General features: G+C 40.5%; 1 protein-coding gene and 1 long non-coding RNA gene across 2 annotated transcripts; one reads left to right on the forward strand and one right to left on the reverse strand.

The window, feature by feature from the left end:
• Positions 1-244: 244 nt before the first annotated feature.
• On the reverse strand, positions 245-16,011 carry mboat1 (membrane bound O-acyltransferase domain containing 1). The gene is made up of 13 exons (XM_019872961.1): positions 15,647-16,011; positions 15,076-15,221; positions 12,357-12,434; positions 9,774-9,869; positions 7,893-7,948; positions 7,671-7,725; positions 6,214-6,403; positions 4,665-4,857; positions 3,332-3,435; positions 3,177-3,241; positions 2,680-2,812; positions 2,449-2,600; positions 245-1,952 (listed from the first exon to the last, which is right to left on the reverse strand). Exons 1-13 carry the CDS (start codon positions 15,740-15,742, stop codon positions 1,802-1,804), a joined length of 1,515 nt encoding a protein of 504 aa, XP_019728520.1. The 5' UTR covers positions 15,743-16,011; the 3' UTR covers positions 245-1,801.
• Positions 15,157-17,113, forward strand: LOC109517679 (uncharacterized). Its single transcript, XR_002168591.1, has 2 exons — positions 15,157-15,247; positions 16,580-17,113. It is a non-coding gene; the product is annotated as an uncharacterized LOC109517679 (long non-coding RNA).
• The last annotated feature ends 241 nt before the right edge of the window (positions 17,114-17,354 follow it).

The raw sequence follows: 17,354 nt of genomic DNA on the forward strand, positions 1-17,354 counted from the left end.
AAAATTCCTTTTGTTTGTAACATATCACTTTGGAAGGTTCGACATACAAATAGTTCTTTCATTGTCAATGTAACATATGCTGATATTTTAATGCCATTGAAGCAGTTTTTTGTTGTTGTTTGTGTTGTCTCCACAGTTGTCAATTGCACACGCACACGTTATACTTTGGTATAAGGCAGTATCTGCTTGAAGGCTATCCGCCTGCACTCACGGTGTTGCTAGGAAGAACACAAGCAAGTCAGTGTTTCTATTAAAGCTATTTATTGTTGGTACGACTTAAAACACGTAAGTTCCAAAATTCAAGTTGTCAGGAAGCTTTATTTGGTACATTTCACACAATTAAAAAAAAATCTATACAGTATAGTTAAAAAAAAAAGAAAAGAATGAAGTCATGCACATTCACGGTATATTTGATCTCACGTAAAAAAATAAAAATAAAAATCACACAGATTACATTGTTAAAATCCAGTCATACTGTGCACTGACTCTTTACTCCATTGACTAGAAGCACACACAATAACACACATTTGTGCATAAGAACTTCAAATACGGCTTTCCTCCCTTAGGCAACATTTTTGGTAGCAACGCTGACTCTTGTGCTTTTTTTCTCTCTCTATTAAAAAAATTGCTAGTTGATAATAAATTATATAATCAATTCCTGCCATCTTTAACTAAAAATAAATCAGTGTAAACATTTGTGAATTCAAAATGTATTCTTTTACCTGTGCTGATGTCTTCAGAATTAAACGCTGACCTTAATACACGTTAATTCTAATGTACACTCAAAATGGGAGCCATAGCTTGATAGTAACCTTTCTCACGACAGACATGTTTTTCCGTTTAAAAGTCAAAATGTGAATACAAACATGCCACAGGGGAGAGATGTTTGGAATCTTTTGGGGAAATACAACACCTACAGTATTTTCATCCCATTAGAACACCAATACATAAAGTTAATAGTGACACAATACCCAACACACCCTGTGATATCATGAAACTGGATTGTTGTTTTTAATGAATGTTCATCTGTAGTCATTGTATAAAGCTATACATTTTCTGGTACATTCTTATGATTTAAACATGATAACTCAAATTTTGTATGGATTATAGATGTGCTTGAGATCAGATGTATTTCACTTTTCAGTACATTTTAATTGAATCAATATTGAAGTTGTTTTTTCCTGTATTGAAGTGCAGTGTTACTGTTCAAATTTTGCATCATGTTAGTGTCTTACAATCCTATAAAATGATTGCAAGGCCCTGCTTTAAATAAAGCTATAGATTGGGCATTCATCACCATTTGCTTTTTTAAATTTATTTATTTTAATCATCATGCTCAATTTACATTGAACGGCCTCACTTGTTTGGTTTGGGACACAGCAACACACACGCTAACGCACCAGGGAGTGTCTGGTAACAGTGTGTAATGGAGCTCCAGCCACACAACAGCAGTCTTTGTGTGCCATCACAGCCACAGTGCGCATATTTGTCCTCTAGTGTCTTGCTTGTGAGTATGCCTTGTGGTATTTGAGTCGAGTGCACGCGCACACGTGTGCGTGTGTGTCTGTGTGTGTGTGTGTGTCTACACTTTCCCACTACGCTGGCCTGACTCCCACCCAGAGCCTCCAGTGTAGTCCACGCCGTTGTCAATGGAGACCTTCTGCCAGATGCATTGGCAACACAAATCCTGGCTCATGATGTCCACTCAATGACGAGATTGTCTTAAAAGAATAAATAACACACGAGTGTACTTTCCTCATACTGGTTAGCCTGGAAGCCTTTCAGGGATGCGGAGGAAGCTTCAGTGTGTTTTGTCATTGTTGTTACGGTGGACAGACAGACACTGGGTTGAGGGCGCCCGTGTGGCGGCTGAGGGGACTTTGCTTGTGAGTTTGGGATACAGGACAATCGTAGCCAGGATGCCGAAGATGTGCATGTGGAAGTACATGGACCTGGAACACAGCCAGATTATGTCACAATGGGAATAGTTGCTCCTGATGGGTCTTCTCAAATTATTTTTTTTTCATGCGGCTGTATAGTGATCATTGGCGCCCCCTTGAAGACTCTGTAACTTCCGCTATAACACTTGCTAAATTTAGCTCCTCCCTGGCATTTGAAGATCTCGATCAAGTTGGATGAAATCACCATACTTCTGTTACACCAATTACTACTTTCCTATCCGCCAGGGCTTTGCTGCCATATTGTGACATCTTACAGAAAGTACAAAAATAAAAACGTTACTGCCCGCACAGTGCATCATTTTTAAATTATTATGGGAAAATGGCCATCCTGCAGCGGATTAATTCTGCATTAGTAGAGTCATTGTACTAGAATTTGACCAAAGTAAGGGCGATTGCAAACATTTCATCACAGATGGCGAAGCCTTTTTATCTCGCGTGAACACTCGTCATGTTAGAGCCCCATCTAATAATGATGGATTGAAGGTACCTGTAGTAGACCATGGTGGATTCAGTTGCCAAGAGTAGAAAGGGCATGACAGTGTAGCAGATGGCCATCTGGGTGGAAGCCCACGTCAAGATGTCATAACCCAGCTTTAAACGGCTGGAGCCCAGGAAGTACGGACGGAACGATTTTCGTACCTAATGGACAATGGTGGACAGAAATTTACGAGTACAGTGGTTTAATTTCGGACTATATGTAATCATTTACAAAACTCACAGCTCGCGCTGCCAGCGTCATGAGGATGCCGGTGAGGAAGGTGAAATAGTATCCTGGGTAAACGCCGTGCCATAACGCAGACAAGATGAAGGTCAGGACTAAGCGGTGACGCGGCACTCGGTCGTAGCACACCCTGGCGAATGTTGGGAGTGGGGGTTATAACATTACCTATTATTATGTATGAATACAATTGATCTCACAAAACAGAAAGATTGTATGTATGCCCGTGTGTATTGCTGTGTGCTCCAATTGTAGGTGTTGCTGCTTGTGTTTTGAAATAAAAGTTGGTTAAAGGTTTAACCGTAACGACGTCACATGGTTTGGGAGAACATTTTGGCGTTTAAATAGTCAATATTCAATTCGCTTTTAGGAGAAAGCAATTTAAAAAAATAAATAAATAAATAACTTTTTATCCCGTCTCTCTCTGTATAAGCAGATTTTCATCGATCATGAGTGGAAGTATCCCACACAATAAAACATGGGTTCACTGTATTTACGTTTTAAGCCAATTTCCAGTTTGTATGTTCCAGTTGTCGATGAAAGCCTTGAAGCTGGTTGCTGTCTGAAATATATAAACAATCAAATGAAATTGATTAGTCATTAAAATCTGTCCGCGGCACACGAATTCCAAACTGAAGGACATGGAAAGCACCTCAACCCCCACGACGTTCAGGTTGCTGAGGAGGCTCCAGGAAGCTTTTCCATTTTCATCCATCCCTGAGAAACCAAACCCAGCAGCGTTGCTGATGGCATCACCTGAGATGATAGAACAAAAACATCTTTTGAAATTACAGCTGCGAACTGCACTGAATGGCCCGATCACACCCGCAAACCTGTCAGGATGTGTGGAAGAGATGTGCAGGAGGCAGGCTTTACGAATAGAGTACCGAAACAGTCAATAACATGCAATGATTAAAAACTAAAATCGGTCGCACTTTAGTGTTGCCCATTTGTCGGCTATATGTGATTCCAATTTACAATCAGTGCAACATCTATGACAAGTTTGAAGAAACTACCCTAAAATTCAAACAAAATTCAAACTAAATGGGCAGTCTGTGGGTCTTTATTGGACATGGCTTCTTGAAATTACTCATGATTGACATGTCAATCAAATGTCAAACCGTCATTGTGGCGAAAAAAAAAGCATCAGCGGCATCAAGGGGCTTTCCCCAAAGTGATGTTCTTGTGTGTGAAACCTTGTCTGTGGCTTTTCAAATGTAAAATTTTATGTAACTCAGCCTGAAATTTGCTCAGATAGAACATATTTAAGAATCATTGAAAATATTAACATCTCAGTTAGCGAGGCGTGTGAATGACAGAGGAGGACAGAATGAGCTGCGCACGCAATAGATCAGAAGAGCCATAAAAGGGCCAGCAAATCAGGCAGTTGTAGCCCCAAACCTACAGTATCTCCCATCTAACTTACGCCACATGCATACATATACATACACCTTTACAGCTATGAAAACTATTATTTTTTTTTAAAAAGAGAGTGCACGCATTTCCGAGCTGCTCCTGAACGCGTCATCCACAAGGGCGCGCAGACCAGCTGACACACATTTTGATGATTGGACGTTCAGTCCACAAGGACGCTGGCCGGGACGGCAGAGCGGGGATCATCTTTAACAAATCTACCTTGTAAGTTGAGTCAAACTGTTACACGTTAATCATGTGGGTAATTTATCACAAATGAATAGATAACGTTATGACCAGCCGGACAGAAAATGCAATCTTAGTACGATATGCTTGTCCTCAATTTGCTCACTACACTGTCCAGAGGGAGCTACACGTTTCTATGTAACGGCCACAAATACGAATTTTGGACACACGTTGTAGTTATATTGTTCACACACACACACACACACACACACACACACACACACACACACACACACACACACACACACACACACAAACAAACAAAAGTGTCAATCTGCCCCTCCGAAGGTCTCAGCACATCCCTGCACCCCAACAACGTTGCTCACCTAGTGTCCAAGCAAAGTAGAATTTGATTCTTGCAGCTTGAATGGAAAATAACGCGTAGATGAGACGGGTGATGAAGGGGGCGTGGCTGACAAAGTGGGGGTTGACGTTGTACTCTATCGGCAGCGATTGCGTGACGATGAGGAAGAAGATCATGCAGCCACAGCACACCAACAACTTTTGACAGACAGCATTCTGTGGAGGTGATGGACACAACACACACGAGGAAAACAGGATGATCCTACTATTTAAAAAAAAACTAGCAAAAGAGAACAAAGATGGCAAACAAAAGACAATTTCCTTAAAAAAATAATGAAGGAATAAAATAAACAAATACATAGACGAATCCATCCATCTTATACCCCGTAGTATGGCCCAGCTGACTTTGTGGAGTGCAACCTGAACTGGTCACCAGTGAATCACAAATTGGCATACGATCATTCACACTCACATCTATGGGCAATTTTAGAGTCTTCGGTTACTAGCATGCATGTTTTTGGAATCTGGGAAGAACATTTTGGCCGATGAGCTGCAGACACAGGCACCCGGTGCTGCCTCAGAAAGACAAAATTATCTTCAAGAGAGAGAGACTGATTAATATAGAGAAGGAAATTAATCTGTTACTGTGTAATTTTCACACACATGCATTCATAATAACGACATACAGTGAGTGGACTTACAAGTTCAATTCATTCTGTAACCCTGCACCTTAATTTATTCATATCAAATCAATATCCCTCATTGAAATGAACTGAATTGCCATTAACGTAACATTTTTATTTTAAAAGAAATAAGCACTATTGTAAAATATAAATAACAATACAACAAAATAAAAGATGAAGTAAAATAGTTTTGTGAGGTGCAATTCAGCCACAAGACACACACGCACAAGGACAGTAGGCCAAGTGTTTCATTGTGTCATCATGTGCCTGACATAGGGCCTATGATGACACATTGGTATTTCCTGAAAATTTGGTGGAATAAAATTTCAAAACATATATTTGGTTAAAGAACAGCTATCAAAATACACAAGCGAAAAAACACATTTCATTTCATAGCAAAGGAACTATTCGTTTTCATTTTTTTCCCATACATTCAAACTGTGCATAGCAGCAAACTGCATTTTCTTCTCAAGAGACATTACTACCGGTAAGTGAGATTTTGTGACGTCACAAGCAGGGTAGCGATTTAAAACAGCATATTTGAGGAAGCCTGGTGTGTTAAAAAACATATCTGTGTGTTATGTGGTGCTCTCGGCAGCAAAGTGTGAAAAGTCTGAGGGTACTTACCAGCCTAGACGGGCTTACCTGCTAACCGCTAACATTAGCAACAGGTGTAATTAATTTGAGGTGGGGATTTTTTTTTTTTTGCGTCCTCAATGAGCAAATTAATGACTTCAGGATGATGTTGTGTTGATGGCAATGGTTTGAGATGACAATTTACACCTCGTTCAGTCACTTTCCTTACAACACTCCTGTATCTAGCTTATTAAGAGTTCAGGATTTGTGATGAAAGAGAGAGATAACAGAAGATATGAAAGTAGAATCTTACCAGAGGTGATGGGTCTGGAGATTTATGGAATCCATTTTTGTCAGACGTGCTGGCGCTTCGCCTGAGACTGCCACTGATGTGCGTGCCCTCAATAAAGTCAATGTAGTCCTTGTAGTTATTAAACGGACCCACCAACACGCTCAGGAAGTTGAGATTGTAACTCAGGTACTCGATGAGCGATGGTCTTGCACTGCACAGAGACCAGAGGGGGGACAATGTGATTGCTTCGGGTGCATAGAGGGCATGCTATTTGGATTCAATCATTTCTAAGATGAAAGCGGAGTTCATAATCATGTGAGTCTACAAATGACAAAATGTGACTGTAAAACAAAGAAATACATGATCAAACATGATTTCTTTTGATTGAACGTTGAGATGAGTTGTAGAGGAAATTGATCCACAGCAGAAAGGATACAATTTTGAAATAGATATGAAACCCAAACTTATAAGCATTGTAATCAGGTCACCAGCTTGACAATAATCAAAAATGTTTGTTCTGAATACATCCATGGGACATGTTTGGAATGATCTATCGTCATGTAATCTTTCCCATGCAAAATGATGCCATTTTTCTCAGTTGGCGTCATGCTGTTCACATGAACAAACTATTCACCGTAGCTGCATGTCCTTGTCCTTGCGCTTCTTAGCTAAAGGGAGAGAGAGAGTACTGTAATTTATTCTTAAATTAGGTTCAGAAATTTGTCTAAACTTTTAATTAAATGCCATTTAAATTCAAGAAAGTTGTGCGTCTTCTGATACCTGCACTCTCAATGTTGGGACAGGGGTGGAGTAGGTCGGGCATGGCAAAATGTATCTTGTTTGTAAAATTCCACTTATACACCAGCTGAAGTCGCTTTTCCATTCGAGGTTTGCAAATGGAAGCCTCTGATTGAAGTGAATGGACCCAGAGAGCGGTGCGTGCACTTGTGGTCATTTTTACCGCAAGCTTCCCTATTTCATCCATTGGCACATATGAAATTGTACAATGTAAATATAGTTGAGTATCGAAAAACAATTATGTGCACTGTGTATACTGCATCTTTATGACTTGGCGGTGGGCAGCTCTGTCTCGCTTGCTATAAAACCAGGAAATTGTCGTGTGCAGCAGCGTTCCTTGCATACATCTGTTGGCTAATCAGATGACAGTGACATCACGGCCCAACTCGGCCTGGATTTCAGAACCATGTTTAAGTGGCTTCTGAAGAGCTTTTTCATTGTAACCACACGGCCCCAAAAAGTGTCATGGAAAAGCGACCACTCAGGACGGAGCAAGGCCATGTGTACAAAAGACAAAGTGGCTTCAGAGCTGTTTTTTCTTGAACCATTTGCTTCTTTAAACAAATGCCAGTGAAAAGAGCACAACCCCAACTCTTCCCTACCTCCTTTCCACCAATATTAGAGCCGCTGTGTTAAAAAGATGAACTATGCCGATGCAGTAACTACATGCAAACACTTACGTTATTGCAAGTAGCTTCTGTTCCGAGGTCAGTTCTTCAGCTTTCTTACACATACCTGGAATAAAAAACAAAAACAAACATGTTTTATCAGCTTAGTGTTGTTGCTTCAAACGTGACTCTTTTCAACATCCCACAACCACCCAGCTCTTTTAATTCCACTAATAAATGTCACATACATGATGTGTACGTGTGTGTCCATGTGCATTGTGAGTGTTTTCTTACCGTCATGGAGCTGGAATGCAAGTGAGGTAATCTTCTGGGTAACTACCATCAGTGGCCTGAGCAGAAAATGTTACTTAATATTGTACATGTAACAAATATGACAAACCTTTCATTACCGCTCTTTTTTTTTGTTCGACACTTTAGATGCGGTTCAAATATTTATGTAGTCCAGCAGCATTAATGTAATCAGAGAAGAAAATCAGTGCCAGCAATAAACAGTTCGTAGTTGACTGTAGATGGACATTTTCAGGCTGAAAGCTAATGCTAATGTAACCACTACAAACTGTCTCTCAGTCTTATGACGCATTGAATGCAACATAGAACATCAAGGTGATATCCAGGCAAAGCAAAGAAGGGAAACCTTACATGCTATGCGTTAAATCACACTTATTTCATCATAACCTTGTGCAGCAGGAGTGCCCTGTACGGTCACTACATTACATTAAAATCATCATCCGGAGTTCAATTTTTAAAACAACTGCCTGAATGCCGATCACAGTTCCGGTTGCTCGTCCCCAAAGTCATGTGGAGTGATGGGAGACTGCCGACAAACTCATCACCATGAATACCGAGCTGGCTAGCAAAGTCAGCTGACATACATTTAGAAATGTAACTTGGCTCAGCAAATGCCTTGTTCTCTTCTCATTTCCAGTATAACTCCTGCAAGCATCTCCAGCATTCTCCTGAATAAGAGGAGGAAGTTTCGTGTTTGCGGGAATGATTAATGTCATTATTGCTGTACTTCAACATTTATTCATTAATATTGGAGGCGGGGTACTCAAGTCACCAATTTTAAGACTTAGGACTCGCTTGGCTAAAACATGAAAGACTCGACTTTGACTTGGCATTCATGAGACTGTTTACGTTTGACATTTAGAGTTCCACTTCCAGAAGTACTGCGTCACACTTGATGTTTTGTACGCACGCATGTCACCAAATGTCGTGTTTTGGTCGCATGCTTTTTCACTTCACAGACCATTCATATTTGCATTTGTTTTTGTATCGTGGATGACAACTACGTTAAAAGATCGGATTTAACGACAAATCAAAATTGGGCATCATGTCCTGCAGTGTGAATGGAACCTAAAAGACCCGACATCTAACTTCAACCGACACTAGGAAAACCAAAGACAGGAAAGTTATGATAGCTTTAAAGTTTAGCTCACCAAAAGCTGGTCAAACATTAACAAAACTTCATGTAGACGTGTTCAATTGTGAAGACAAAGTAAACAGACTGGTTTGGGCTCATTAAAAAAAAAAAAAAGTTAAAAAATTGATGCTCTTGTAAATGTATCATGGACAGCTAACTATTGCACAAATACTGTGAGTGAAAAGTGGCTAATCTGTGACTCAGCAGGATTGTATGGCTTGATTTATGGTTTGTTTAAAACCAAGTTATGACTTGCTTGATGTTTGCAACAGTAACTCTTGGGATTTGCTTGAACAACGGGGGGTAAAACGAGGGACTTATGATTTCCTCCAACTGCTGTTTTAACAATGAAGCACAACTACCCAGAGAGATAAAAAGCCCTCCCATGTAGCTTTTTTTTGTGCTTTTTTTTTTTTCTGAATCTCTATTGAGTCCATCCAAAAGTGCTGGTGAAACTCATTTTAACTGCACATACACGAAGAAGTGTCTAAATTAAAGTGCCAGTTGCCAGTAGGCAGTGTGAAAACCACCTGCTTCGGTAATGTTGCACACCAAACACAAACACACACATTTCCTCATTTTAATCGGCAGCACTGTATTTACCGAAGGCTGTGTCACTGGTGACTGTGCAAGCACGCAAAGCACATTGCGGAAAAGTTAACTGATAACACGTGAAGTGAAATTACGAATGCGCCGCCACAGTTAAGGTGTGGCAGAGTCAGTTTCCTCACCCGGAGAAGTCAGTGGACAGTATCCCATATTTAAAGATGAAGACTCTGCTCACATGGCACACAATCAGGTATCCCATCGCCACCACCATGGAATACCTTGGAGGGAAAAGGAAGACGTTCTTGTGAGAGGTGCAAAATCCGCTGGGAATAAATTCTTTCCCAAGTGTGATGATGATGAAGTGAGACCATGTTCTTATGAGAGATACATGATAATGCAAAGACGCAGTACCAACATGCACTACAAATACAATCAACATGCAGCAGACAAATCTAAATGCTCTAAACATCGTAATTTTATAAATGGGCCTTCAAATCAAAAGAAATTGGACTGGATTTGTGTTCATGTGGAAACGCTCAAATCTCAGGCAAACGCAAATTTGTCACACAGCCACATTCCTCACACACTGTCAGCTTCTTTTGAAACTTGTATGGCAGATGCTGCTCAAAAAACTGAAATTGACCTCCTCCGCGGGCCAATTAACTGCAAACTAAAGATTTGTTGTCCTCCGAAGGTACATAGTACTGCTCCACACACAGAATGTGGTTCAAGCTCAAATGAGCAAATGCTGCTACGCGTACTTTGTAGGAGCTAACATTACAAGGTCATTTAAATTGTAACAAATACTGGCCATGTGTCTAAATGTAATAACTCATTTTGGTTAAGTGTGCACTGAATTTATCTTGAATCCTCAGTGTGCACTGGACCTGTGCAAATATAGATATAGAATTGGGTATGTTTAAGATGGGACACTGTTTACAAGGCTCCCCACCAAGTGAACAATACAGACCAATTTCCAATTCAGCCTGCAGCTCCTGTGTGTATTCCTCCATTCACAAAAGTGTCATAACAAACTGGACCTGGCTTGTTTGGTCTCATTCCTAAAATATGAATATGGGTGAAAAGCCCAATGTGGGAAATTGTAGCAGGAGCTGCAAAGATTTAAACAGGCCCTTTGAACAGATGCACACACATAACCTCACACATGCACATTGTTCCCCCGTCTTTTGGGATTCAACAGACTGGTCTGTTAGGTTGACTTTCACCTGACATGTTTCACATTGGCGGCATGCTTTCAATCGACAGTTTCTACACTCGGGCTGCATTTCAACAAGGCAACAATCCAGAACATTGGAATGTGCTTTGAGTCAATGAACCACTTGGCTGCGATCACAGCTTGATTATCTGCTGTTGCATCTTTGCTCTCCCATTTGTATGTATGTATGCCCGGCAGACTGGTCAATCTGGTCGGAAGACCGCTTTACCTAGTTGGCGACAAAAGTCAGAAGTACAAACCTTCGTAGCTGTGATTCTTTCAGAACCTCCACTTACATACTCCTACATATTCAGACTCCATCACAGAACAAAACATTGAATGTATATCACGTAATGTAGAGTAACTCAGCAGGTGGTCTCTGATTTGGATCTTCTCAAGATTTTGTTATTTAGATTTACACAAGCCTTACTATAACCATAGCTTTTCTGGTCACCACAGTATATAAAGTACAGTATGCACACAGGAAACACACAAACAAATCACATCAAAATGCAACTCCTCCCACGTGACATGACTCAGCCAATCCAGTCATTTATTCCGAGTAGCTTTGCAAGTGCAGCAGTGGGGTGTGGAAGAGATTGTCTCTTCTCACTTCTCACCCAATAAACACATTTCAGGGTAAACAGATGATGTAGTGCTTTAAGAGAATAAAGGGGTGCCTAAAGCTGTTTTGTTGTTCATACTAGTTCAGATTTCTTACATCCAAATTTTTTTTTTAAGGTTTTCCAAGAAGGACTGCAGGAATTCAAACTACTCACATTGATATATTTGTTTATAAAAACACATACACTGATAGAATATCTCATCTTTTAAAGGGGAAGTCAACCCATCAAAAATATTTGAGAATATGTTCTATGTAGCCTCACGAGTCCAAACACGGCATTCTGATTAATATAGTCTTTGTGAAAATATGAGTTAAGCAGCCCAATCCACCCGTTTTCAGCCATCTCGGGGGGTGGCCATTCTGCCACTTGCTGTTGACTGAAAACTACGTCACGTTGCTCGGGGCTCAAGTAATGACCAATCACGGCTCACCTGTTTTCTGATGCTGAGCCCCGATTGGTTGTTAACTAAGCCACAAGCAATTGTGATGTCATTTTAATTCGACAGCAAATTGCAAAAATTGTCCCCCCCACAGATGGACAAAAAACGGGTACATTTTACCGCTCACCTCATATTCCACAAACTAAATATTGATCAGATTAGCACGTTCAGACGAGTGAGGCTACATAGAACCTGTTTTTGGTTTGACTTCCCCTTTAATTTATTTTTCAATTTTCAGGGTATTTTGGATCCACGAGTATATTTTGGATGTACAGAACTAGTCTAACTGATCTGCATGACACCGAGAGGTGTTTCTATTAATTTAAATTTCAAAACATAAGCAAAATAAGATTTTTGATATTGACTTTGTACTGCACTGACAAAAATCTCGAAACTCGTAAAAGGCATCAAATGAGCCAAATGACCAATGTTTGTATTTGAATTGAATGGAGCTCACAAACAAAAATAACATACAGTACTTTACCTGTGTACATTGCTGATGTCAGTTTGGATGAGTATAAGGTAGTTCGCAAGCACCACAGCCAGGAGGTGAGTGGAGTACCTGCCAAGGACACATATCCAATTCCAATGAAGTTGGGACCTTGTGTTAAACATGAATAAAAACAGAATACAATGATCTGCAAACCATGTTCATTTAATTTAATTGAATACAATACAAAGAGGGCAGCGCAGTTGTTTGTCTATGTGTGCCCTGCTATTGGCTGGCAACCGGTTCAGGGTGTCCGCCGCCTACTGCCCGAAGAGAGCTGGGATAGGCTCCAGCACACCCCGTGACCCTTGTGAGGATATGCGGATCAGAAAATGGATGGATGGATGGATGGATAATACAAAGAAAATATATTTAATGGTCAAAATGATACACTTTATTAACTTAGAATTTTATGGCTCCAACACGTTCCCCCAAAGAGCTGAGACAGGGTCATGTTACCACTGTGTTAGGTGACCTTTTATATCAACACCATTCAATTCATGTTTGGTAACTGAGGACACTAATTGTTGAAGTTTGTAGGTGGAATTATTTCCTATTCTTGTTTGATGGGGGCTTTAGCTGTTCAACAATCCGGGGGTTCCGTTTTCATGTTTTACACTTCGTAATGCGTCATTTCATTTTCAATGGGAGACAGGTCTGGACTGCAGGCAAGCTACTCTACTACCCATGCTCTTCTACAACAACGTCAAGCGGTTGCAACACGTACAGAATCTGGTTTGGCATTGTCTTGCTGAAATAAGGAAGGGCGTCTATGAAAAAGACATTGCTTGGATGGCAGCATGTGTTTCTCCAAAACCTGTATGTACTTTTTAGAATGAATGGTGCCTTCACAGATCTGTAAGGTACCCATGCCATTGGCACGAACACAGCTCCATGCCATCACAGATGCTGGCTTTTGAGCTTTGCATCCATAACAGTCCGGATGCTTCATTTCGTCTGTGGCGCAGAGGACAAGACGTCCACAATTTCCTCCCAAAATTCGCCTCGTCAGACCACACAACACATCCCCTTTGTATCAGTCGATCTTAGACTAGCTCGGGCTGGCAACTTTTCTGAATGTTGTTAAGAAATCGCTTTTGCTTTGCATAGTAGAGTTTTAAGTTGCACTTAATGTAATGTCAAACTATATTTACTGACATCGGTTTTCTGAATCGGCAGTCATCGAATCAATCCTGTGTTCTTCCGTCATGGTTTGGTTTGGGGCTGCCACAAAAAAAGGACAAAATCTGACTGCAACGGACAGTTAGGACGGCGGAAAAAATCATTGGCACCGCCCTACCCACTCTTGAGGACTTACACACCGCAAGAACCAAGACAAGGGCACGGAAAATCCTACTGGACCCCCCGCACCCTGCCCACTACCTTTTCCAGCTACTCCCCTCAGGCAGGCGCTACCGATCCATGCACACCAAATCCAGCAGACACTTAAAACAGCTTCTTCCCTGTAGCCATTAACACCCTAAACAGTAATCCAAATCTACCTGTATAGTGGCTCTTTGCAATTTTGCACAACCCTGTGGAACAGCATCACCGTTTTTATCATTGTAGCTCCAGCTCTATACTCACTTGAACCACTGTCACTGATCTATATTCCACAGCACCAGACACTTTAAAGCGCTCAAGGACATCTGCATAATTGCACACTTGTTGTACTACAAATACTGCTACTGGTCACTTTAAAATGCTTCAATGATTTTCTGCACCAACTGTACAACTGTTATAGTATTATATTCTACCACTGAACACTTAAGCTCTGTTTGATACTTTGCACATTGTCTCACAGTTGTCATTGGGTGGTACCACCGCACAACGGTACACTTACATTATGGAATGTCCTTCCATACTTATTTATCATGTCCTTGTTTATAATACTAGTGCAGCGTGTACTACCGGAGACAAATTCCTTGTGTGTTCTACATACTTGGCCAATAAAGATGATTCTGATTCTTAAGTGTTCCTGACCCCATATGGGGATGTCGGTTTGTGATGCAGTGACGCATGAGGGATCAAAGGTCACGGGTATTCAATGATGGTTTTTGAGGTTTGCCGCTTTCATGCAGTGATTTCTCCAGATTCACTGCACCTTTTGGTATTATGGACCGTAGATGACGAAATCCCTAAATTCCTTGTAATTGTATATGGAGGAATATTGTCCTTAAATTGTTTCACTATTTTATCACCCAATGGTCTCACCCCATCTCTGCTTGTGAATTACAATTCAATGCAATTCAGGGAAGCTCCTTTTATACCCAATCATGGCGCCCACCTGTTCCCAGTTAGCCTGTTCACCTGTGGGATGCTCCAAAGAGGCGTTTGATCAGCATTCTTCAACTTTCTCAGTCGTTTTTTCCACTTGTCCTAGCTTTTTTTGGAACCTGTTCCAGCCATAAAATACTAAGTTAATGATGATTTGGTTAAAACAATAAAGTTGATCAATTTGAACATGAAATATTTTCTTTGTGGTGGATTCAATTAAATACAGGCTGATCATGATTTGCAAAAACCTTATATTCTGTTTTTATTTATGTTTCACACAATGTCCCAACTTCATTGTAATTGAGTTTGTAATAAGAGCTAAAATTCATGGACACCTGTGCTGTATTTAATAGTGAACTGTTGTAGATAGTCGGGCATTTGAACTTCTTTACAGTTCAAGTGGGTGAGCGTGGTGTGGAGGATCCTCATACCGTACCATCCAAAGCAGAAAATGATTAATGTGACGCCCAGCAGAGTGGCCACCGCGTGCCTCGCCAAGGGACTGCTGTGTTGACGACTGAGGTAGAGACGAAACCAGAAGGCAGACGACAGAGCAAACAGCTGACACGCCAAAAAGTTCACCTGAGTGACACATTTTTTTTTAAATGGTAAGTTTTAAGAGAACGTTTGAGTGCGTTTTGCCTGATTACGTGTTTTCTTTAAAGAATGGCACACCTCGTGCAAATTCTAGCCGTTTAGAAGGCACAATAAACCAGTTCATCCACCTGTTGCCATTTCATACAGAAGAAAATCTAGGGCTTCCTGAGAGTACAGTATATCAGCTCGGTGTTCAACTTCACAGGTCCAGATTTAAGCACGTCATTTGTGAATAAAGTGAGAGAACATCATCGTTATCATGACAGTATTATTATTTTTTTTGTTACATTCTTGTTTAGTGGTTGTCGGCATTGATAAATCACGACGAAGCGTCTTTCAAAACAATTAAGTATACATATTGTGATGAGATATGAATGTGACTGGGCAAAATAGTGTAGTCTTGTGCTTACCAGTGCAAGAGGAAATCCCCAATATTCACTAACAGGCAGCAGCCACTGAGAACCAGTGGTTTGAATCGCACTGTGATTGTCCATGCGCTCCCCCATCCTAAACAACAACTTGTGTGGAGACGACGCGTCTTTTTTGCCTTTTTTTAAACGAGGCAGTACCTACTTTTATAAACTGAAATACATCGCTCCTCCAAAAATAGATCCCGTGACAAGTCAAACCAGTCCACAGTTTGGTGAAGTCCAAGTCAAGCACGCCCGGTATCTTGGTCCTTCCTCCTCCACCGCCCTCTCGTTCACTCCACAACTACAACTGGCATAACTGCTAGATTCTGACAGTAGAATAAAGATGAGCAGAGCGCTACTTCCGCGCATACCTTCAAAAATAAAAGTTTAGCCGTTCGGCTGTTTGTCAACTTGTTTTCAAAACGTTGTTAACCTGAACCAAAATAACAAAACAAATGATGAATAAAGGTCAAAGCAAAGCTTACCAAAAGTATTAAAAGAACGATATTTAAACACATTTAGAAATCTTTAAAAAAAATGTAAGTGACTTAATTTGAGGAGCAACTTCCTAACTTTGCACAGGATTTTTTTTTTCATGGAACGAATAAATGGTTTTATTAAACAATAAAATATGACAATATAACGAATGAGCAATTGTTTTTTTTAAAATAATGAACAGTTTTTATTTCTGAAGTCAACATTATATATAGTAGCAAACTATTTTGTGAGCAAAACTATTGATTTTTAACTAGCCGTAATGTAATTTTTAGAACATTTACTGTGCAGACCTCAAAGTCAAAATCAAAACTCAAGACTCGTTTGTGGAAACAAATGAATAACATTCCAAAAATAAATAGTTTAGACTATATCTTCTTTCAATATATTGTATATCATATTGTTACTTATATTAATATACTTTTAACCTTATAGGCTACTTTGGTTAAGATGCCCCCTGGACACCTCCCTGGTGACGTATCCTCGGCATGTCCCACCAACAGGAGATCTCGGGGATGGCCCAGGACATGCTGGAGGGATGGTATTGCTTGCCTGGCCCGGAAAAGCCTTGGTATCCCCTGGGAAGAACTGGAAGAAGTGGCTGGAAAGAGGGAAGTCTGGATTTCCCTGCTAAAGCTGTTACACCCCACCCCCCTCCTTATAATAGATGATGGATGGATGGATGGATAGATGGATGGATGCAAAACTGACTGTAGATGGTATGATAAGCAATGACTTCTCAGCCATAATGATTGTGTGCTAAGGTGTTGCCACCATGTAGCTTCTCATATATTCTATTGTATTGTGAATGTAAATAATACTTTTTGGGGGCTTGTGCATTTGTACAAAATGTGGGCCTTTTAACTTTGGGTGTAAGAGTGTGCAAACGTGCACGGATGTAATATTTTGTAGAATACCTAATGCAAGCATACTACTCCGTACGATCATAAAGCATGAAAAGTATCCTAATAACTGGTATCGTTCTATTAATCAACGTGTATCGAGTTTAAGATTTGTGATAATCTCAAACTGCACAAATACTGTTTTGTATAGTGAGTCGTTAGTTCCATCTAGCGCCCTAATTGAGGATTACGGCACGCGTGACAAGTGACGTTGTCTGTTTACAACTGCCAATGAGCACGTGGCGCACAGGATTCCACGACGTCATTGGACAGAAGGGCCAAAAACGGGGCGGAGACTGTCAACTGAT

Source organism: Hippocampus comes, unplaced genomic scaffold (genome assembly GCF_001891065.2).
Source record: "Hippocampus comes isolate QL1 unplaced genomic scaffold, H_comes_QL1_v1.1 scaffold242, whole genome shotgun sequence".
Lineage (NCBI taxonomy): Eukaryota > Metazoa > Chordata > Actinopteri > Syngnathiformes > Syngnathidae > Hippocampus > Hippocampus comes.